This window comes from Hyla sarda, chromosome 8 (assembly GCF_029499605.1).
Source record: "Hyla sarda isolate aHylSar1 chromosome 8, aHylSar1.hap1, whole genome shotgun sequence".
NCBI classification, from domain to species: domain Eukaryota; kingdom Metazoa; phylum Chordata; class Amphibia; order Anura; family Hylidae; genus Hyla; species Hyla sarda.
The window spans coordinates 186,005,029-186,028,786 of record NC_079196.1 but is presented as its reverse complement, the minus strand read 5'-3'; the positions used below and the strand labels follow the sequence as shown (position 1 = coordinate 186,028,786).

General features: G+C 45.0%; 2 protein-coding genes across 4 annotated transcripts in view; one reads left to right on the top strand and one right to left on the bottom strand.

Annotated features, from left to right (window-relative positions):
• The window catches only part of LOC130285476 (parvalbumin beta-like), a 179,185-nt gene extending 158,574 nt beyond the window's left edge, over positions 1 to 20,611 (bottom strand). Inside the window, exon 1 of one of the 3 annotated variants that reach the window (XM_056536917.1) lies at positions 20,497 to 20,611. The gene's annotated coding sequence lies outside the window, so the exon portion shown is untranslated. Of the gene's footprint in view, positions 1 to 1,012; positions 1,055 to 12,533; positions 12,594 to 20,496 lie in introns of those variants that run through there. The other 2 variants (XM_056536918.1, XM_056536920.1) reach the window with 2 other exon arrangements.
• LMTK2 (lemur tyrosine kinase 2) overlaps positions 20,571 to 23,758 on the top strand; it is a 104,195-nt gene continuing 101,007 nt past the window's right edge. The window contains exon 1 of the mRNA XM_056536913.1: positions 20,571 to 21,016. Within this exon, the coding sequence (XP_056392888.1) occupies positions 20,920 to 21,016 (97 nt within the window). The 5' untranslated portion in view covers positions 20,571 to 20,919. The remainder of the gene's footprint in view (positions 21,017 to 23,758) is intronic.

Sequence of the window (23,758 nt, the reverse complement as noted above, 5' to 3'; positions counted from 1 at the left end):
AACTTTTAATAGGGGAGGGGTTAAATGATCTTTATTCACTTTTTTTTAAACTTTTTTTTTTGCAGTGTTATTGGTCCCATAGGGACCTATAACACTGCACACACTGATCTTCTATGTTGATCACTGGTTTCTCATAAGAAACCAGTGATCAACGATTCTGCCGCATGACTGCTCATGCCTGGATCTCAGGCACTGAGCAGTCATTCGGCGATCGGACAGCGAGGAGGCAGGAAGGGGCCCTCCCGCTGTCCTGTCAGCTGTTCGGGGTGCCGCGATTAGCCGCGGCTATCCCGAACAGCCCGACTGAGCTAGCCGGGAACTTTCACTTTCACTTTTAGCCGCGCAGCTCAGCTCTGAGCGCGCGGCTAAAGGGTTAATAGAGGCGGGTCCCGGCTTCACTATGACGCCGGGCCCGCCGTGATATGACGCAGGGTTACTGTGTAACCCCGCGTTATATCAGAAGAGCAGGACCAAGGACGTACCGGTACGTCCTTGGTCCTTAAGGGGTTAATGCAAGTCTATGGCAGGGGGCGTGACGACCGTAGACTTGTGACTTCCCATAGACTTCCCAAGATTGTATTGACGGGGGCGGGCCGTGACGTCACGAGGGGCGGACCCGTGACGTAACTATGCTCCGGCCCCTGTATTGCCCATCATTACGTGCAGAGCGATCTCGCTCTGCGCAGTAATGATAGCGGGGTGCTGCAGCAGCGATCCCTGGGGTCCCCAGCAGCGGGACCCCGGCGATCTGACATCTTATCACCTATCCTTTGGATAGGGGATAAGATGTCTATGGGCAGAGTACCCCTTTAAGAGGTTAGACAGCATGTAAGTGATAATCGGCAAGCTCTTCTCTGTTCCGTAGCTTGTACGAACAAAATCCAAGGTATGAAACAAAAATAGAGAAACAGAAACACAGCTGCACATCTACCATTTGTGTTTTGATTTCCTTGCTTCTCAGCATAACAGGTTGTTAGTATACATTTTGATCAAAAAGTACAAGCCCACTCACCACCTCAAGGCCACCTAGTCAGAGTGGGTCCCCAACCTAACACTGGCGTAGTGCCCGGCGAGTGGGATTGTACTTTTTGATAAAAATGTAAACTAACAATCTGTTAGTTTTTGAAATTATGCTGAGAAGCAAATAGATCAAAATACAAATGGTGAATGTGCGGCTATGTTTCTGTTTCTCTATGTTTGTAATCTAAGGTATGTTTTCACTGTTCTTGCCATCTTCAAGCCTTTATTAATGCCACTTGGGAAGAGAAATTGCATGCCAAGGTTACTTAAAGGGGTATTCCAGGAAAAAACTGTTTTATATATATCAACTGGTGCCAGAAAGTTAAACAGATTTGTAAATGACTTCTATTAAAAAGTCTTAATCCTTTCAGTACTTATGAGCTTCTGAAGTTAAGGTTGTTCTTTTCTGTCTAAATCCTCTCTGATGACACCTGTCTCGGGAACCGCCCAGTTTAGAAGCAAATCCTCATAGCAAACCTCTTCTAAACTGGGCGTTTCCTGAGACAGGTGTCATCAGAGAGGATTTAGACAGAAAAGAACAACCTTAACTTCAGAAGCTCATAAGTACTGAAAGGATTAAGATTTTTTAATAGAAGTAATTTACAAATCTGTTTAACTTTCTGAAGCCAGTTGATAACTATAAAAAAGTTTTTTCCTGGATAACCCCTTTAACAACTGAGAAGACACTTGGTAAAATTGGGACATAGAAAAGAACTTAGAATATTAGTTGACAATAGCATTTAATGACAGCGATGCTTTAAAAAAAGACAAAAAAAAAAAAAAACCCACACACATATACTCTCTCTCCCCAGCATGTCCGGTGGGCGCTAGGACAATTCGGATATGTGCAATTCAATAGACGACAATGCATTTCCGAGCAAAATCGCCAGAATCAGGATTTCCACCATGTGAACAGTGCAGCAGAATTCCACTGAAATCAATGGGACTCTGTTGCTGCAGAATGTACGTATGGGATGTTCGAAAGGCTATGTTCACACAGCAGAATTTCCATGCAGAAAAAAGGTACAAAACAAGGTATATGAGAACAAGGGGAGCAGTGCAAGAAATTTGGTCTACCTACTGTACATCGTGAATGGTCACCCTAGTAATCCAAGTAATATCAGGCCTGAATTTTACATGCTGCTTTAGGGTGCGTTCACACACTATTAGCAGCGGGTTGCCTGCAGCGGGAATCCTGCTGTGAGTTACGCTACCATTGATTTAAATGGGTCCACAGACAGTCCGCAATAGTGTCAGATTTGCGGACTGTCCGCGGACCCATTCAAATGAATGGTAGCGTAACTTGCAGTGGGTTTCCCGCAGCGGGAAATCCGTTGCTAAATACTAGCGTGTGAACACACCCTTATAGTGAAGCTGCCATGTGTGTGTAAGTGTGTAGATTATATATATATATATATATATATATATATATATATATAGAAAGTCCAACAAGCGCAGCACTCAAATTAAATAAAGTGCATTTATTTGTTCATGTCTCAATACAGCAACGTTTCTGCCCCTATGGAGCCATTTTCAAGCCTGTGATATACACAATCTAAGGGGTTAAAATACGCAGTTCTAGTGCAACATTATACATCACATGATTCACATGATTGATTGATGTGAATCATGTGATGTGTAATGTTGCACTAGAACTGGGTATTTAAACCCCTTAGATTGTGTGTATCACAGGCTTGAAGATGGCTCCATAGGGGCAGAAACATTGCTGTATTGAGACATGAACAAATAAATGCACTTTATTTAATTTGAGTGCTGCGCTTGTTGGATTTTCTATACTACAAGGAACCCTGATCAGGTTGAAGCGCTGGCACCACTTATGGACTGGGCTGAGTGGTGCTGCAGATTTTTTCTATTTATATATATATATATATATATATATATAAGATATATATATATATATATATATATATATATATATATATATATATATGTTACAGATTAAAACTAGTTTTTAGTTAAAACTGCTTTTCCACAGTGAAAACTAGTTTTGACTGAACGTCTTTTTGAAAACTAGAATTGACTTCTTTTTCCTAGTTAAAACCAGTTTTTACTGAATGCCTTTGTTGAAACACCAGTTTTTACTAAATGCCTTTGTACAAAATAGAATATTTACTGAACGCCTTTGTACAAACTAGAATATTTACTGAACCCCTTTGTACAGACTAGAATTTATGCCTTTGTGAAAACTTGAATTGACAGGTTTTTTTGTCTTTTTTTGCTTGAGGTTGTTTTTTTGTGTGACAAATTGTACTTTATATTAGTAGTAAATTTTGTTGATACATGCAGTGTTTTTTTTATTTATTTATTTTTTGCATTTTTCTAGATTTGAAATTTTCTACTTGTAAGAGAGGTAGTCATGCCAAATAAATCTAGCTATTAGTGATGTCCCGATACCATTTTTTTTTACCTGTTAAGGACCCATGACGTACCAGTACGTCATGAGTCTGCTCCCGTTCTATAACGTGGTGCCGCGCGCTATTAACCCTTTGGGTTCAAAGTTGATCGCCGCATCTAAAGTGAAACTAAAACGTTGCCGGCTAGCTCAGGGGGCTGTTCGGGATCACCGAGGTGAAATCGTGCCATCCTGAGACACAGCAGGAGGGTCCCCTTACCTGCCTCCTGGCGTCCGATCGCCGAATGACTGCTCAGTGCCTGAGATCCAGGCATGAACAGTCAAGCGGCAGAATCATCGATCAATGGTTTCCTATGAGAAACCATTGAACGATGTGAAAGATCAGTGTGTGCAGTGTTATAGCCCCCTATTGGAGCTATAACATTGCAAAAAAAAAGTGGGAAAAAAAGTGAATAAAGATCATTTAACCCCTTCCCTAATAAAAGTTTGAATTACCTTCCCTTTTCAAATTTAGAAAAAAAAACTGTGTTAATAAAAATAAACATATGTGGTATCGCCGCATGCGAAAATGTCCAAATTATAAAAATATATAATTAATTAAACTGCATGGTCAATAGGGTACGTGCAAAAAATTCCAAAAGTCCAAAATAGTGTCTTTTTGGTCACTTTTTATATAATGAAAAAATGAATAAAAAGCGATCAAAAAGTCTGATCAATACAAAAATGGTACCGCTAAAAACTTCCAATCATGGTGCAAAAAATGAGCTCTCATACCGCCCCATACGCAGAAAAATCTAAAAGTTATAGGGGTCAGAATATGATAATTTTAAACGTATAAATTTTATTGCATGTAGTTATGATTATGTACGACAAAATCAAACCTACATAACTATGATATCATTTTAATTGTATGGACCTACAGAATAAAGAGAAGGTGTCATTTTTACCGAAAAATGTACTGTGTAGAAACGGAAGCCCCCAAAAGTTACAAAATGTTGTTTCTTTTTTCAATTTTATCTCATAATGGTTTTCTTTTCCGTTTCGCCATAGATTTTTGGGTAAAATGACTGATTTCATTGCAAAGTAGAATTGGTGATGCAAAATGTAAGCCATCATATGGATGTTTAGGTGCAAAATTGAAAGAGTTATGAATTTTTAAAGGTAAGGAGGAAAAAACAAAAATGCAAAAATGGAAAAACCCTGGGTCCTTAAGTGGTTAAGACCGAGTATGAGTACCAATACTTTTTTTTTAAGTACTCACCAATACCAATTACAATACTCATCATGTCACAGTTTTTTGTTTTTTTTTTATGGAAAAAAGGGAGTGATTTCAGTTTTTATTAGGGAAGGACTTTTTATACATTTTATAGGTAGTAGATAGCTCCCCACATTAGGTAGTAGCAGAAGTCCCCCACATAAGTTATCTAGCAGATGTCCCCCACATTAGGTATCCAGCAGTAGTCCCCCACATAAGGTAGGCAGCAGAGGTCCCCTCATAGTAGGCAACCATTCCCTCGTAGTTGGCAGCAGTTCCTCCATAGTTGGCAGCAGTTCCCTCATAGCAAGCAGCAGTTTCCCCATAGGAGGCAGCAGTTCTACCATTGTAGGCAACAGTTCCTCCATAGCAGGCAGCAATTTCCACCACCCTCCTCCCCTCCAGCATACATACCTCCTGTGGCTCTTCTTTCTTTTCCCCCTGTCGGCTCCAGCGCGGTGCAACGATCGTGGTGGTGGGGCACTGCTCCCAAGGCAAGATGGTTGGCTATCAGCCACCATCTTACCAGGCGCAACGCTACACGTTCAGTGGTGGCCAGTATCTGCATGACGTACATGTTCGTCACAGGTCGGCAAAACCTTCCATGATGTACATGACAGGCAAAAATTGCTGGGTGTATGGCAGTGTTTCCCAAGCAGATGTTTAAAAACTACAACTTCCAGCATTCCTGGACAGCCTTGTCTTTTTGATTGGGGAACAGGCCCCAAATGCTTTAAACTCGTGACGCCTCTGGCTGTCAGCATATTGCAGAAGTCAAAGTCAATGACATCCCACATCCGATCAACTGTTTTCTCCCTGTGCCGAACTTTGCAACCACAGAAAAGAAAGAATAAGAAGAAAAAAACAGTAGTGTAGAAGAAATATTTACAGAAAAATATAATGGTGTCCCTTGAAGTAAAGCTGAAGCTCCATAAAGTTTTATGAGTTCCTGATCTTGTGCTGCGATCCTCAGAGGCTCCTAGCACTGATGCTGTAAATTTATGCACGCTCGCTCCCTGGAGCTGCGCGCTCCCCCAGGCAAAGTGACAGGCAGTTAGCAAGCACAGCAGAACGCTAGTCCCTTCCGCAGCTTTGTCCATCAGCCATCTCTTGTCCATGACTTGTGGACAAGCTGATGCTGCTGCAGGACTTGTCAGTGTTCCAGGAGGTATGGGGACCCCTAGTGACGCAATTTTCAAAGACAGTTTTCTTTACTAAAATGTGATTTTTTTTTTTTATGAAGTATATTAGAAAAACTATTGTTTTGCCAAAATGAACAGCATATCAAAAGTTTTGAGGGGTACACGGGTATGTGGAGGCAGCGTGGCCAACTCAGCACAAGTCAGGTGACATCGTACAACCTATAAGAATCATTCTCAAGCACCACGTGTGACATTAATGAACTTTGCACGTGTAAGCTAGGTGAACTTTGACCTCAGTGGAAACAGTTTGAACTGAGTAATTTTGTTAAAACTAGTTTTCTCAACTTTAAACCAGTTTCAATTGACATTTGGTTTTTGATTAGCAGTAAATTCTAGTTTGTACGAAGGCGTTGAGTAAGTATTCTAGTTTGTACTAAGGTGTTAACTACATATTCTAGTTTGTACGAAGGCGTTCAGTAAATATTCTAATTTGTACAAAGGCATTTAGTAAAAAGTGGTGTTTCAAAACTAATATATATATTCACAGTGGGGCAAAAAGTATTTAGTCAGCCACCAATTGTGCAAGTTCTCCCACATAATCATCATAGGTATACCATCATTATAAGTATACCTCAACTATGGGAGACATAGTGAGAAAAAAAATCCATAAAATCACATTGTCGGATTTTTAAAGAATTTATTTGTAAATTATGGTGGAAAATAAGTATTTAGTCACCTACAAACAAGCAAGATTTCTGGCTCTCACAGACCTGTAACTTCTTCTTTAACCCCTTAAGGACACAGCCCATTTTGACCTTAACCCCTTAAGGACTCAGGGTTTTTCCGTTTTTGCACTTTCGTTTTTTCCTCCTTCCCTTTTAAAAATCATAACCCTTTCAATTTTCCACCTAAAAATCCATATTATGGCTTATTTTTTGCGTCCCCAATTCTACTTTGCAGTGACATTAGTCATTTTACCCAAAAATGCACGGCGAAACGGGAAAAAAAATCATTGTGCGACAAAATCGAAAAAAAAAACGCCATTTTGTAACTTTTGGGGGCTTTCGTTTCTACGCAGGGCATATTTCGGTAAAAATTACACCTTATCATTATTCTGTAGGTCCATACGGTTAAAATGATACCCTACTTATATAGGTTTGATTTTGTCGCACTTCTGGAAAAAATCATAACTACATGCAGGAAAATTTATACGTTTAAAAATGTCATCTTCTGACCCCTATAACATTTTTATTTTTCCACGTATGGGGTGGTATGAGGACTCATTTTTTGCGCCGTGATCTGAAGTTTTTATCGGTATGATTTTTGTTTTGATCGGACTTTTTGATCACTTTTTATTCATTTTTTATGGTATAAAAAGTGACCAAAATACGCTTTTTTGGACTTTGGAATTTTTTGGCGCGTACGCCATTGACCGTACGGCTTAATTAATGATATATTTTTATAGTTCGGACATTTACGCACGCGGCGATACCACATATGTTTATTTTTTATTTTTTTTACACTGTTACACTTATTTTTTTATGGGAAAAGGGGGGTGATTCAAACTTTTATTAGGGAAGGGGTTAAATGACCTTTATTAACACTTTTTTTTTACATTTTTTTTGCAGTGTTATAGGTCCCATAGGGACCTATAACACTGCACACACTGATCTCCTATGCTGATCACTGGTGTGCATTAACACGCCTGTGATCAGCATTATCGGCGCTTGACTGCTCCTGCCTGGATCTCAGGCACGGAGCAGTCATTCGTCGATCGGACACCGGGGAGGCAGGTAAGAGCCCTCCCGGTGTCCGATAAGCTGTTCGGGACGCCGCGATTTCACAGCGGCGGTCCCGAACAGCCCGACTGAGCAGCCGGGTCACTTTCACTTTCACTTTAGAAGCGGCGGTCAGCTTTGACCGCCGCTTCTAAAGGGTTAATACCGCACATCGCCGCGATCGGCGATGTGTGGTATTAGCCGCGGGTCCCGGCCGTTGATTAGCGCTGGGACCGACGCGATATGATGCGGGATCGCGGCGCGATCCCGCTTCATATCGCGGGAGCCGGCGCAGGACGTAAATATACGTCCTGCGTCGTTAAGGGGTTAAGGACACAGACAATTTTATTTTGTTAAAAAATTTCAAACTTTTTTTTACAAAATCAGTATGTTTAAAATTGCCCTATTTTGACCACCTCTAACTTGCTTATTTTTTGGTATTCAGGGATGTGTGAGGGCTCATTTTTTGCACCATGATCTGTAGTTTGTTTTGGTTCCACATTTGCATATATGTGGCTTTTTAATAGCTTTTTATATATATATATAAAAAAAATTTAACGTTAACACTGTTCTCCATACAGGATAATTAACATTTTATATTTCGGACATTTACGTATGTGCGAATACCAAATATGTTAATTATTTATCTTTTTTTTTTTTACCCTTTTTGTATTAATATGGGGAAAAGGGGTGATTTAAAACTTTATTGGGGAGGGGCTTTTTCACTTTTTTAAAACTTTTTTTTACATTTATTTTACACTTTTTTAGTGCCCATAGGGAACTACTTATACCAATCATTAGATTGCTAATACTGTTCAGTGCTATGCATAGGGCATAGCACTGATCACTATTATCGGTAATCTTCTGCTCTGGTCTGCTGAAAGGCAGATCAGTGCAGAAGACCCTGGGAGACAGATGGAGGCAGGTGAGGGGACCTCCATCTGTCATCTTGACTGATCTGATCCCTGTATTGATTACGGCATCTGAGGGGTAAATGGCAGACATCAGCGCGATCGCTGATGTCCGCCATTACCGGTGGGTCTGCGGCTGCTGACAGCCACGGTGCTGTGCGCTAAGTGACACTATGCAGCGCTGTACATTTACGGCGTATGTCCTTAAGGGGTTAAGAGTCTCCTCTGTCCTCCACTTGTTACCTGTATTAATGGCACCTGTTTGAATAAAAGACACCTATCCACAACCTCAAACAGTCACACTCTAAACTCCACTATGGCCAAGAGCAAAGGGCCGTTGAAGGACACCAGAAACAACATTGTAGACCGGCACCAGGCTGGGAAGACTGAATCTGCAATAGGCAAGCAGCTTGGTGTGAAGAAATCAACTGTGGGAGTGATTATTAGAAAATAGAAGAAATACAAGACCACTGATAATCTCCCTCGATCTGGGGCTCCACGCAAGATCTCACCCCATGGTGTCAAAATGATCACAAGAACAGTGAGCAAAAAATACCAGAACCACAAGGGGGGAACCTAGTGAATGACCTGCAGAGAGCTTGGACCAAAGTAACAAAGGCTACCATCAGTAACACACTACACCGCCAGGGACTTAAATCATGCAGTGCCAGACGTGATGATCCAGAAGAGTATTGGGAGAATGTCATACGGTCAGATGAAACCAAAGTAGAACTTTTTGGTAAAATCTCAACTCGTCGTGTTTGGAGGAGAAAGAATGCTGAGCTGCATGCAAAGAACACCATACCTACTGTGAATCATGGGGGTGAAAACATCATGCTTTTGGGCTGTTTTTCAGCAAAGGGACCAGGACTATTGATCCGTGTAAAGGAAAGAATGAATGGGGCCATGTATCATGAGATTTTGAGTGAATACCTCCTTCCATCAGCAAGGGAATTGAAGATGAAACGTTGCTGGGTCTTTCAGCATGACAATGATCCCAAAGACACCACCTGGGCAACGAAGGAGTGGCTTTGTAAGAAGTATTTCAAGGTCCTTGAGTGGCCTAGCCAGTCTCCAGATCTCAACCTCATAGAAAACCTTTGGAGGGAGTTGAAAGTTCGTGTTGCCCAGCGACAGACCCAAAACATCACTGCTCTAGAGGAGATCGGCATGGGGGAATGGGCCAAAATACCAGGAACAGTGTGTGAAATCCTTGTGAAGACTTACAGAAAACGTTTGACCTCTGTCATTGCCAACAAAGGGTGTATAACAAAGTATTGAGATGAACTTTTGTTATTGACCAAATATTTATTTTCCACCATCATTTGCAAATAAATTCTTTAAAAATCAGACAATGTGATTTTCTGGATTTTTTTTTCTCATTCTGTCTCTCATAGTTGAGGTATACCTAAGATGAAAATTATAGGCCTCTCCCATCTCCCCCTCAGTGAAAGTCTATGCCAAGGGGGCACGATGGCCGTCACGCCCCCTTCCCATAGACTTTCGTTGAGGGGGTGGGCGTGACGTCACGAAGGGGGCGGGTGTGACGTCACGAGGGGCAGCCCTGAACAAGGAAGCCCGCACACAGCGTCCGGAACAATAAACTTCCAGACGCTGGGGTGCGAAGCTTCCGACACAGGGCAGCGAAGTGCCCCTTTAAATGGGAGAACTAGCACAATTGGTGACTGACTAAATACTTTTTTTGCCCCACTGTATATGTCAAGAAATGACACTGTTTTCTACCGCACAAGGTAAAACCAACCCTAGCTGCGCCACTGGTATATAACCCCTCGGTAACATTGGGTCCTCATGTACACTGGATGTACGCAATGGGCATATGGAGTTGTGGTGTCCCAATACAGGACCTTGTTAAGTCCCCTCAGCTAGAGCTCCTCCATCTCCACAGGGCTCTCCTGCAGGGCTTGCCCCTTGGTCGCCTCATAATTGTATTCACATGTATATTATTTAATGTCTAGGTATAATAAATGTATAGGACCTTCCCAGGTCATGTGATCCACAGTTGTGAATGTATATATGTGTCAGGATTTGGCAGGCTGGTGGTGGATCCTCTGTGTCAGTGAGGGATTGGCGTGGACCGTACCGGAGGACCGGTTCTAAGTTGCCACTGGTTTTCACCAGAGCCCGCCGCAAAGCGGGATGGTCTTGTGCGGCGGTAGCAACCAGGTTGTGTCCACCGGTAGCGGCTCAACCTCACTGACTGCTGAGACTGGCGTGGTACAGGAGGACTAGACGGAGGTGAGGTCAGACGTAGCAGAAGGTCAGGGCAGGCGGCAAGGTTCATAGTCAAGGGCAACGGCAGAAGGTCTGGAAACAATGGTAAGGGCAAATACAAAACGCTTTCACTAGGCACAAGGCAACAAGATCCGCCAAGGACAGGAAGGGGAAGTGGGTTTAAATACACATGGAGCAGGGAAGCTAATTTACACTGATTGGGCCAGGCACCAATTAGTGGTGCACTGGCCCTTTAAATCTTAGAGAGCCGACACGCGCGCGCCCTAGAGAGCGGGACCGCGCGCGCCGGGACTGAGCAGACAGAGGACGGGGCAGGTGAGGAGATTGGGATGTGACCCGCGGGCGCATCCCCGCCTGTGACACTAGTGCAGCGCTCCCGGGGTGCTGCACGGAGATGAACGCCGCGAGCGCTCCGGGGAGGAGCAGGGACCCGGAGCGCTCGGCGTAACAATATGATTAAGGACCTTTCTGGGTCATGTGATGTACCCAGAGTTCACTGGGTTCAGAACTTACAGGTTTGCTGGCCAGTGAGCTTAGTCCAGCCCCCTGTTATATAAAGGGCTGTAGTCTGTAAATTCTCTCTCTTCCTGCGGGACTATTAAGCAAAGCACATTCAGCACATCTAAATTCATTGTATCTAGGCCAAAGCCTAAAGAACCAGCAGCCACTAAAACCGTGAGTTATATAGCTCAATCCTACAAATCCTGTGTGACTACTATTCTACTCAAATCTTATAATAAGTAGCACAGTGGCCTGCATAAAGCTCATTACTATCAGTCCCAGCAAAGCCTGTGAGGAACCTGCATCCCGGTTACCTCAGGAAAAACTGTATAATTGTAAAGACTGTAATCTAAAAGTTCAAGTAAAAGTTTCCAGCTTTCATAAATTCTGCTGTGGATATTCCGTTTACTATCCCTGCCGTTTGTGGGCCGGTTGGCGGCAGGATCTCCAATACTAAGCAAACCGCACCTTGGCGTCACGACAAGAAAGGGTTAATACCACCAGACCCTGCATCACCATTGCAACACCCCAGTCACCACAGAGTGGTCTTAGGATATAGGCTGGCTCCATATGTAACAGGTGCCCCCATCTGCCAGCAAACAGGATTGGAGATTACTCTAACCAACCATGGTCAATCATGATCTCAAGAAAAAGGTACCCAGGTCTTGTTTTAAAACGGAGCAATGAGTTATACATGTACTCCACCGCTCCATTGTCTAATATGCTGCTGAGCATAGCAGAGCGCTGTATTTAGCTATCTCCGGCAGTTCCATTTATGATAAATTGAGCAGTGATGCACATTCGCCGTTCCTTTACGTGACTTGGGTCCCAGTGGTTGGATTCTGGCACTGATACTTAGCCTCAATCCTGTGAACAGGGGATAAGTGGTTTTAATGCAGGGTTTTCAAAATCAAATTATCTGGTGGACACTGGAGGTAGAGGCTGGGTGAGGCTGGGCAGCATCAAGTATTCCACAAAAAGTAACATGCAGTTCCCCCTTATTAGATAGGCAGCATACATCCCCCTCATTAGGTAGGCAGCATAATACCTCCACATAAGGTAGGCAGAAGTTAGCCCACTTTATGTAGACAGGCAGCAGTTCCCCCACATTATGTAGGCAGCAGTTCCTCCACTTTATGTAGGCAGGCAGCAGTTCCCCCACATTATGTAGGCAGCAGTTCCCCCACATTAAGTAGGCAGCAGTTCCCCCACATTATGTAGGCAGCAGTTCCCCCACATTAAGTAGGCAGCAGTTCCCCAACATTGTTATTTAAACAATTTGTGCATACAGTTTCATACCTATTACAGCATATGTTTGTGTGACTTTCCCTGGCATCAGGAGAGTGTCTCCCTCATGGAAAAAGATGACAGACAAGCAGGTATAAGGAAAACACTCTGTCTTTATTTTTATCAAACATTAGTATATAAAAGCAAAGGGCGTATCTATCAATTTGTGGATTTGACGCAAGTAAATGGATGATACAATAGTTGTAGTTTTAGCTAATAACAAAAAGTTTCAATTCTTCAGCAAGTGAGGTCAGCTACAGGAAAATAAACTTATTAAGAACAGGACCTTGAAAAAGACTGAGAACTTGGAAAAAAGATAAGAAAGAGAGAAAAAATTAAATAAAAACAATACTGAAGGAGAATTCTCCTCCAGCCTTTCAAAAATTACAGGCCTCTCATCTTTTTAAGTGGGAGAACTTGCATAAATGGTGGCTGACTAAATACTTTTTTGCCCCTCTGTATTATTTCCTACTAAACATATAAGGTTGGCACATGGTTTGTGGGTATAAAACTGAATAAGCTAAAACCATATACAAACACAGTTTTATACATACATATACACACACGGTTCTCACTGACTACAATACTATGAAAACATTGTATACAGTGAATATACATTTTTTTAAACCGTAGACCAAGCTGTGGTAGGACCTTTTTTTGTTTTTGTTTGGCACAAAGACGGGTTGAACCACACATGTGCCAGACCACACAAAACCAGGTAATCTCTTTTAGCATGGTTTCTCAATGCTGGTCTAGGATTTGGCGTTAAATACGGTTTTATACAGTTTTATAACATAAAAACATAGACGATCACTGTATACATAAACTGTGGTATGAATGCATTAAAGTGTACCTGTTCTTTGCAAAAACATTTTATATAATGCAGATAATACCATTATATGTATATTTGTAATATATGTTGGTTAACAAATGTGGAATGGGGGAAAAATACTGTCATGCAACTATTGCCTGTGTGTTTCTGTGAGATCAAATACAGGAAGTGATGGCAGGACAAGCAGGGCTCTGTGCAGGCTCCTGGCTTAACAATTATCCTGTTGTGTGAACCGGTGATGTGTCACAGAGTTTCAGTGCTTGGAATCCTACTTGTCCTCAGTGTACAGAGCCCCGCTTGTCCTCAGTGTACAGAGCCCCGCTTGTCCTCAGTGTACAGAGCCCCGCTTGCCCTCAGTGTACAGCGCCGGGGAGGAGCAGGGACCCGGAGCGCTCGGCGTAACAATATGATTAAGGACCTTTCTGGGTCATGTGATGTACCCAGAGTTCACTGGGTTCAGAACTTACAGGTTTGCTGGCCAGTGAGCTTAGTCCAGCCCCCTGTTATATAAAGGGCTGTAGTCTGTAAATTCTCTCTCTTCCTGCGGGACTATTAAGCAAAGCACATTCAGCACATCTAAATTCATTGTATCTAGGCCAAAGCCTAAAGAACCAGCAGCCACTAAAACCGTGAGTTATATAGCTCAATCCTACAAATCCTGTGTGACTACTATTCTACTCAAATCTTATAATAAGTAGCACAGTGGCCTGCATAAAGCTCATTACTATCAGTCCCAGCAAAGCCTGTGAGGAACCTGCATCCCGGTTACCTCAGGAAAAACTGTATAATTGTAAAGACTGTAATCTAAAAGTTCAAGTAAAAGTTTCCAGCTTTCATAAATTCTGCTGTGGATATTCCGTTTACTATCCCTGCCGTTTGTGGGCCGGTTGGCGGCAGGATCTCCAATACTAAGCAAACCGCACCTTGGCGTCACGACAAGAAAGGGTTAATACCACCAGACCCTGCATCACCATTGCAACACCCCAGTCACCACAGAGTGGTCTTAGGATATAGGCTGGCTCCATATGTAACAGGTGCCCCCATCTGCCAGCAAACAGGATTGGAGATTACTCTAACCAACCATGGTCAATCATGATCTCAAGAAAAAGGTACCCAGGTCTTGTTTTAAAACGGAGCAATGAGTTATACATGTACTCCACCGCTCCATTGTCTAATATGCTGCTGAGCATAGCAGAGCGCTGTATTTAGCTATCTCCGGCAGTTCCATTTATGATAAATTGAGCAGTGATGCACATTCGCCGTTCCTTTACGTGACTTGGGTCCCAGTGGTTGGATTCTGGCACTGATACTTAGCCTCAATCCTGTGAACAGGGGATAAGTGGTTTTAATGCAGGGTTTTCAAAATCAAATTATCTGGTGGACACTGGAGGTAGAGGCTGGGTGAGGCTGGGCAGCATCAAGTATTCCACAAAAAGTAACATGCAGTTCCCCCTTATTAGATAGGCAGCATACATCCCCCTCATTAGGTAGGCAGCATAATACCTCCACATAAGGTAGGCAGAAGTTAGCCCACTTTATGTAGACAGGCAGCAGTTCCCCCACATTATGTAGGCAGCAGTTCCTCCACTTTATGTAGGCAGGCAGCAGTTCCCCCACATTATGTAGGCAGCAGTTCCCCCACATTAAGTAGGCAGCAGTTCCCCCACATTATGTAGGCAGCAGTTCCCCCACATTAAGTAGGCAGCAGTTCCCCAACATTGTTATTTAAACAATTTGTGCATACAGTTTCATACCTATTACAGCATATGTTTGTGTGACTTTCCCTGGCATCAGGAGAGTGTCTCCCTCATGGAAAAAGATGACAGACAAGCAGGTATAAGGAAAACACTCTGTCTTTATTTTTATCAAACATTAGTATATAAAAGCAAAGGGCGTATCTATCAATTTGTGGATTTGACGCAAGTAAATGGATGATACAATAGTTGTAGTTTTAGCTAATAACAAAAAGTTTCAATTCTTCAGCAAGTGAGGTCAGCTACAGGAAAATAAACTTATTAAGAACAGGACCTTGAAAAAGACTGAGAACTTGGAAAAAAGATAAGAAAGAGAAAAAAAATTAAATAAAAACAATACTGAAGGAGAATTCTCCTCCAGCCTTTCAAAAATTACAGGCCTCTCATCTTTTTAAGTGGGAGAACTTGCATAAATGGTGGCTGACTAAATACTTTTTTGCCCCTCTGTATTATTTCCTACTAAACATATAAGGTTGGCACATGGTTTGTGGGTATAAAACTGAATAAGCTAAAACCATATACAAACACAGTTTTATACATACATATACACACACGGTTCTCACTGACTACAATACTATGAAAACATTGTATACAGTGAATATACATTTTTTTAAACCGTAGACCAAGCTGTGGTAGGACCTTTTTTTGTTTTTGTTTGGCACAAAGACGGGTTGAACCACACATGTGCCAGACCACACAAAACCAGGTAATCTCTTTTAGCATGGTTTCTCAATGCTGGTCTAGGATTTGGCGTTAAATACGGTTTTATACAGTTTTATAACATAAAAACATAGACGATCACTGTATACATAAACTGTGGTATGAATGCATTAAAGTGTACCTGTTCTTTGCAAAAACATTTTATATAATGCAGATAATACCATTATATGTATATTTGTAATATATGTTGGTTAACAAATGTGGAATGGGGGAAAAATACTGTCATGCAACTATTGCCTGTGTGTTTCTGTGAGATCAAATACAGGAAGTGATGGCAGGACAAGCAGGGCTCTGTGCAGGCTCCTGGCTTAACAATTATCCTGTTGTGTGAACCGGTGATGTGTCACAGAGTTTCAGTGCTTGGAATCCTACTTGTCCTCAGTGTACAGAGCCCCGCTTGTCCTCAGTGTACAGAGCCCCGCTTGTCCTCAGTGTACAGAGCCCCGCTTGCCCTCAGTGTACAGAGCCCAGCTTGTCCTCAGTGTACAGAGCCCTGCTTGGCCTCAGTGTACAGAGCCCTGCTTGTCCTCAGTGTACAGAGCCCTGCATGTCCTCAGTGTACAGAGCCCCGCTTGTCCTCAGTGTACTGAGCCCCGCTTGTCCTCAGTGTACAGAGCCCCGCTTTCCCTCAGTGTACAGAGCCCTTCTTGTCCTCAGTGTACAGAGCCCTGCTTGTCCTCAGTGTACAGAGCCCTGCTTTTCCTGACTGCACAGAGCCCTGCTTGTCCTCAGTTCACAGAGCCCTGCTTGTCCTCAGTGTACAGAGCCCTGCTGGTCCTCAGTGTACAGAGCCCTGCTTGTCCTCAGTGTACAGAGCCCTGCTTGTCCTCAGTGTAGAGCCCTGCTTGTCCTGACTGCACAGAGCCCTGCTTGTCCTGACTGCACAGAGCCCTGCTTGTCCTGACTGCACAGAGCCCTGCTTGTCCTCAGTTCACAGAGCCCTGCTTGTCCTCAGTGTACAGAGCCCTGCTGGTCCTCAGTGTACAAAGTCCTGCTTGTCCTCAGTGTACAGAGCCGTGCTTGTCCTCAGTGTACAGAGCCCCGCTTGTCCTCAGTGTACAGAGCCCCGCTTGTCCTCAGTGTACAGAGCCCCACTTGTCCTCAGTGTACAGAGCCCCACTTGTCCTCAGTGTACAGATCCCCGCTTGTCCTCAGTGTACAGAGCCCCGCTTGTCCTCAGTGTACAGAGCCCCGCTTGTCCTCAGTGTACAGAGCCCCGCTTGTCCTCAGTGTACAGAGCCCAGCTTGTCCTCAGTGTACAGAGCCCTGCTTGGCCTCAGTGTACAGAGCCCTGCTTGTCCACAGTGTACAGCGCCCTGCTTGTCCTCAGTGTACAGAGCCCTGCTTGTCCTCAGTGTACAGAGCCCTGCTTGTCCTCAGTGTACAGAGCCCTGCTTGTCCTCAGTGTACAGAGCCCCGCTTGTCCTCAGTGTACTGAGCCCCGCTTGTCCTCAGTTCACAGAGCCCTGCTTGTCCTCAGTGTACAGAGCCCTGCTGGTCCTCAGTGTACAGAGCCCTGCTTGTCCTCAGTGTACAGAGCCCTGCTTGTCCTCAGTGTACAGAGTCCCGCTTGTCCTCAGTGTACAGAGCCCCGCTTGTCCTCAGTGTAAAGAGCCCCGCTTGTCCTCAGTGTACAGAGCCTTGCTTGTCCTCAGTCTACAGAGCCCTGCTTGTCTTCAGTCTACAGAGCCCTGCTTGTCCTCAGTGTACAGAGCCCTGCTTGTCCACAGTCTACAGAGCCCTGCTTGTCCTCAGTGTACAGAGCCTTGCTTGTCCTCAGTATACAGAATCCTGCTTGTCCTCAGTGTACAGAGTCCTGCATGTCCTCAGTGTACAGAGCCCTGCATGTCCTCAGTCTACAGAGCCCTGCTTGTCCTCAGTATACAGAGCCCTGCTTGTCCTCAGTGTACAGAGCCCTGCTTGTCCTCAGTGTACAGAGCCCTGCTTGTCCTCAGTGTACAGAGCCCTGCTTGTCCTCAGTGTACAGAGCCCTGCTGGTCCTCAGTCTACAGAGTCCTGCATGTCCTCCGTGTACAGAGCCCTGCTTGTCCTCATTATACAGAGCCCTGCTTGTCCTCAGTCTACAGAGCCCTGCTTGTCCTCAGTCTACAGAGCCCTGCTTGTCCTCAGTGTACAGAGCCCTGCTTGTCCTCAGTGTACAGAGCCCTGCTTGTCCTCAGTGTACAGAGCCCTGCTTGTCCTCAGTGTACAGAGCCCTGCTTGTCCTCAGTGTACAGAGCCCTGCTTGTCCTCAGTGTACAGAGTCCTGCTTGTCCTCAGTGTACAGAGCCCTGCTGGTCCTCAGTGTACAAAGTCCTGCTTGTCCTCAGTGTACAGAGCCGTGTTTGTCCTCAGTGTACAGAGCCCCGCTTGTCCTCAGTGTACAGAGCCCTGCTTGTCCTCAGTGTACAGAGCCCCACTTGTCCTCAGTGTACAGAGCCCCACTTGTCCTCAGTGTACAGATCCCCGCTTGTCCTCAGTGTACAGAGCCCTGCTTGTCCACAGTGTACAGCGCCCTGCTTGTCCTCAGTGTACAGAGCCCTGCTTGTCCTCAGTGTACAGAGCCCTGCTTGTCCTCAGTGTACAGAGCCCTGCTTGTCCTGACTGCACAGAGCCCTGCTTGTCCTCAGTTCACAGAGCCCTGCTTGTCCTCAGTGTACAGAGCCCTGCTGGTCCTCAGTGTACAGAGCCCTGCTTGTCCTCAGTGTACAGAGCCCTGCTTGTCCTCAGTGTACAGAGTCCCGCTTGTCCTCAGTGTACAGAGCCCTGCTTGTCCTCAGTGTAAAGAGCCCCGCTTGTCCTCCATGTACAGAGCCCCGCTTGTCCTCAGTGTAAAGAGCCCCGCTTGTCCTCAGTGTACAGAGCCTTGCTTGTCCTCAGTCTACAGAGCCCTGCTTGTCTTCAGTCTACAGAGCCCTGCTTGTCCTCAGTGTACAGAGCCCTGCTTGTCCACAGTCTACAGAGCCCTGCTTGTCCTCAGTCTACAGAGCCCTGCTTGTCTTCAGTCTACAGAGCCCTGCTTGTCCTCAGTGTACAGAGTCCTGCATGTCCTCAGTGTACAGAGCCCTGCATGTCCTCAGTCTACAGAGCCCTGCTTGTCCTCAGTATACAGAGCCCTGCTTGTCCTCAGTGTACAGAGCCCTGCTTGTCCTCAGTGTACAGAGCCCTGCTTGTCCTCAGTGTACAGAGCCCTGCTGGTCCTCAGTCTACAGAGTCCTGCATGTCCTCCGTGTACAGAGCCCTGCTTGTCCTCATTATACAGAGCCCTGCTTGTCCTCAGTCTACAGAGCCCTGCTTGTCCTCAGTGTACAGAGCCCTGCTTGTCCTCAGTGTACAGAGCCCTGCTTGTCCTCAGTGTACAGAGCCCTGCTTGTCCTCAGTGTACAGAGCCCTGCTTGTCCTCAGTGTACAGAGTCCTGCTTGTCCTCAGTGTACAGAGCCCTGCTTGTCCTCATTATACAGAGCCCTGCTTGTCCTCAGTCTACAGAGCCCTGCTTGTCCTCATTATACAGAGCCCTGCTTGTCCTCAGTGTACAGAGCCCTGCTTGTCCTCAGTGTACAGAGCCCTGCTTGTCCTCAGTGTACAGAGCCCTGCTTGTCCTCAGTGTACAGAGCCCTGCTTGTCCTCAGTGTACAGAGCCCTGCTTGTCCTCAGTGTACAGAGTCCTGCTTGTCCTCAGTGTACAGAGCCCTGCTGGTCCTCAGTCTACAGAGTCCTGCATGTCCTCAGTGTACAGAGCCCTGCTTGTCCTCATTATACAGAGCCCTGCTTGTCCTCAGTGTACAGAGCCCTGCTTATCCTCAGTGTACAGAGCCCTGCTTGTCCTCAGTGTACAGAGCCCTGCTTGTCCTCAGTCTACAGAGCCCTGCTTGTCCTCAGTCTACAGAGCCCTGCTTGTCCTCAGTGTATAGAGCCCTGCTTGTCCTCAGTGTACAGAGCCCTGCTTGTCCTCAGTGTACAGAGCCCTGCTTGTCCTCAGTGTACAGAGCCCTGCTTGTCCTCAGTGTACAGAGTCCTGCTTGTCCTCAGTGTACAGAGCCCTGCTGGTCCTCAGTCTACAGAGTCCTGCATGTCCTCAGTGTACAGAGCCCTGCTTGTCCTCATTATACAGAGCCCTGCTTGTCCTCAGTGTACAGAGCCCTGCTTGTCCTCAGTGTACAGAGCCCTGCTTATCCTCAGTGTACAGAGCCCTGCTTGTCCTCAGTGTACAGAGCCCTGCTTGTCCTCAGTGTACAGAGCGCTGCTTGTCCTCAGTGTACAGAGTCCTGCTTGTGGCTCACACTTCCTGTATTTGGACTCATCACAGAGACACACAGATATTAGCTGCGTGGACAAATATATACACATTTTATAACCAATGTTTATTACAAATATACATATGTTATTTTCTAAATTATATAAGTTTTTACTAATAAGAGGTACAAAGTATCTAGTGTAACAATATGGTGTGAACAGAGCACTAGCAGGACTGCCCTCCTCCCGGTAATAACATATGGCAGCTATGACCTACAATGAGATAAGAAGACAGAAGGTACTGCCCACTCTGGGCATGAACCCACTTCCCTTCCTCCTGGAGAGTAGAGGAATGTATATACAGGCAGCCGGGCCATCCTCTTCACTACGCCGCATCATTACCGTCTTGTCTCCCGGTGACGTCACCGCACTCACCTTGACAGACGAGCCCCGCCTCTTGCCGGGGATTGGCCAGGAGATTCCAGAACCTGCATCCCAATTGGACGCCACATTTCCCAATCGGAACAGGGTTTTCTCCTCCTTTTTTTTTTTGCTCCCGCCTCGGCCGCGGCGATAACAGGGAACATGGCGGCCGCTGTGTGGTGAAGCTGCCTAGGAAACTGCGGCGGTGTATGTGGTGCTGCTGCCCGCGGCCTGGTGAACTATGAGAGCCCTGGGGATTCCGTACATGACTAGGCCCGAGGAGAGGCTCTGGAGGACGCTTGGTGACAGCGGAGGACGGCATTAAGGGGAAGGCTTGGTGTGTGAGGGAAACCGGGGCACAGCTCAGACCCCCCCACCCTTCCGTGCTCCGCCGTGTGTGACCCGCTGAGTGTGCCCGCCGGGCCCGGGACAGCTATGCTGAGTGCGGGGAGAAGGCTGCTGGGCCTCGGGCTCATGCTCCTGGTGTCTGTGGGACGAGTACAGGCGGCGCCACTTCCTGAAACAGGTGCAGGTAAGAGCCGGGGCCTCACAGCTGCAGTGCCGGTGCCATAGCAGCTCCTCATAGGCTTTTGATGTATGTGGTGGCATTACGTGTGTGTGTGTGTGTGTAATATATATATATATATATATATATATATATATATATAAGTGTGTGATATATGTATATATATATATTAGTGTGTATGTGTATATATTTATATATTAGTGTGTGCATGTATGTGTGTGTGTGTATATATATATATATATATATATATATATATATATATATGTATGTATTGTGTGTGTGTGTTTATATGATCAGTGAGTCCAATTTGAGATCCCACTGGTTGTAAGAGGATCTACGTCAATCTGATGTCCCAGATTATTATTAATGTTTCAGATCTGACAGATCCTTCCCAACCGATATGGCTAGTGAAGTGATTCCCAAGCAGTATGACTCCAGTTGTTGCAAAACTACAACTCCCAGCATGCCCGGACAGCCAACGGCTGTCCGGGCATGCTGGGAGTTGTAGTTTTGCATCAGCCGTTGTCATACTGGTTGAGTATCACTGGACTGTCAGGTTGCTGCTTAACAGATAATCGGCACCCAATGTATCTGACACCTGCTTATCCCTAGGACTGATACAGAACTACAACTCCCGGAGTGCCTGGACAGACGCTGGTTGTCTGCGCATGCTGAGAGTTGTTGTTTTGCCACTGCTGGAGAGCTTAGGTTGTGGTAATGCTGCTCTAGTGATGTAACAATGTGTTGAATGATTCCCTCAATTTGTGTCAAGCGGCTGAACTAGCATGGCTGCCTACATGTACAATAAAGGGTCTGCTGGGGGCTTCTGCTGATTAAGAATGGTCAGTACTGTGACCCTTTAAATTCAGGGTTAGCCTAGGGTAGTGGTCTACAAACTGGACCTCCAACTTGCACAACTACAACAGCCACCGGCTGTTTGGGCATACTTGGAGACCCCTGCTCTAGGCTAACCTCGGTATTAAAGGGTCATGGGTCCCAGGAATATGTATAGAGTAGGCCATCATTGTGGTGCAGCCATAGGGGACCCCCACCTTGATCAGCATAAGCCGCCGGCCCCTTTATGGCACAGTCTGATTTGCCCATAGCAGCCAATTACAGTTCAGCTTTCACTTACCAAAGCAATATGAAAAATGAAAGCTGAGCTGTGATTGGTTGCTACGAGTGAAACAGACTGTTTTTGTCACTGACAGATTGATAAATATTATTGACCATGCTGACGGACTGACCGTTTTCATTTCGGAGAACCAACCAAGCATGGTCGTGTGACGTTGTCAGTTTTGTTACCTTGCCAATGTTAAAGGGAACCTGTCATCTTCATAAAGAAGTCCAATCGGCAATGTTACAGAACAGGAGCAGCGGAGCAGGTTCTTAAATATATATTTATGATTCCAGCATAACTTGTCATTTCTTCATATGAATTTCTGCTCATTCTTGGCTAGGCTGTCATGTAGGCGGTCCTACTCAGTGGCTGACAGCTCTCTATATGAACACTTTAAAGGGGTACTCTACCCCTAGACATCTTATCCCCTATCCAAGAATAGGGGATAAGATGTCTGATCGCGGGGATCCTGCTGCTGAGGACTCCCGTGATCTCTCCTGCAGCCCCCCGAGTCATCAGTTCTACAGAGCTAAGTTTGCTCCATGGCTGATGACTCTCAATACAGGGGCTGGCAGTTTGTGACGTTATGGCTCTGCCCCCTCGTGATGTCACGCCCCTTAACACCTTCATGACAATGGACGTAAATGTACGTCATGGTGCGGTGGTACTTAACGCGCCAGGACGTACATTTACACTCAGCCATGACCGCGAGCACCGGAACGTTGCTCGTTTCATGTGCGGTCGGTATAAAGGATAATCGGATCACCCCAGCGCTGCATTGGGGATCCGATCATCCATAATGGTGGACAGAGGTCCCCTCACCTGTCTCCGTCCATCTCCTGGAGTCTTCTGCTCTGGTCTGAGATTGAGCAGAAGATCACTGATGCTTAGCACTGAACAGTATTAGCAATCTACTCATTACTATAAATAGTCCCCCATGGGGACTATTAACCCCTTAAGGACTCAGGGTTTTTCCATTTTTGCACTTTCGTTTTTTCCTCCTTACCTTTTAAAAATCATAACCCTTTCAATTTTCCACCTAAAAATCCATATTATGGCTTATTTTTTGCGTCGCCAATTCTACTTTGCAGTGACATTAGTCATTTTACCCAAAAATCGACGGCGAAACGGAAAAAAAAATCATTGTGCGACAAAATCGAAAAAAAACGCCATTTTGTAACTTTTGAGGGCTTCCGTTTCTACGCAGTGCATATTTCGGTAAAAATTACACCTTATCATTATTCTGTAGGTCCATACGGTTAAAATGATCCCCTACTTATATAGGTTTGATGTTGTCGCACTTCTGGAAAAAATCATAACTACATGCAGGAAAATTTATACGTTTAAAAATGTCATCTTCTGACCCCTATAACTTTTTTATTTTTCCACGTACGGGGCGGTATGAGGACTCATTATTTGCGCCGTGATCTGACGTTTTTATCGGTATGATTTTTGTTTTGATCGGACTTTTTGATCACTTTTTATTCATTTTTTTTAATGGTATAAAAAGTGACCAAAATACGCTTTTTTGGACTTTGGAATTTTTTTGCGCGTACGCCATTGACCGTGCGGTTTAATTAATTATATAATTTTATAGTTCGGACATTTACGCACGCGGTGATACCACA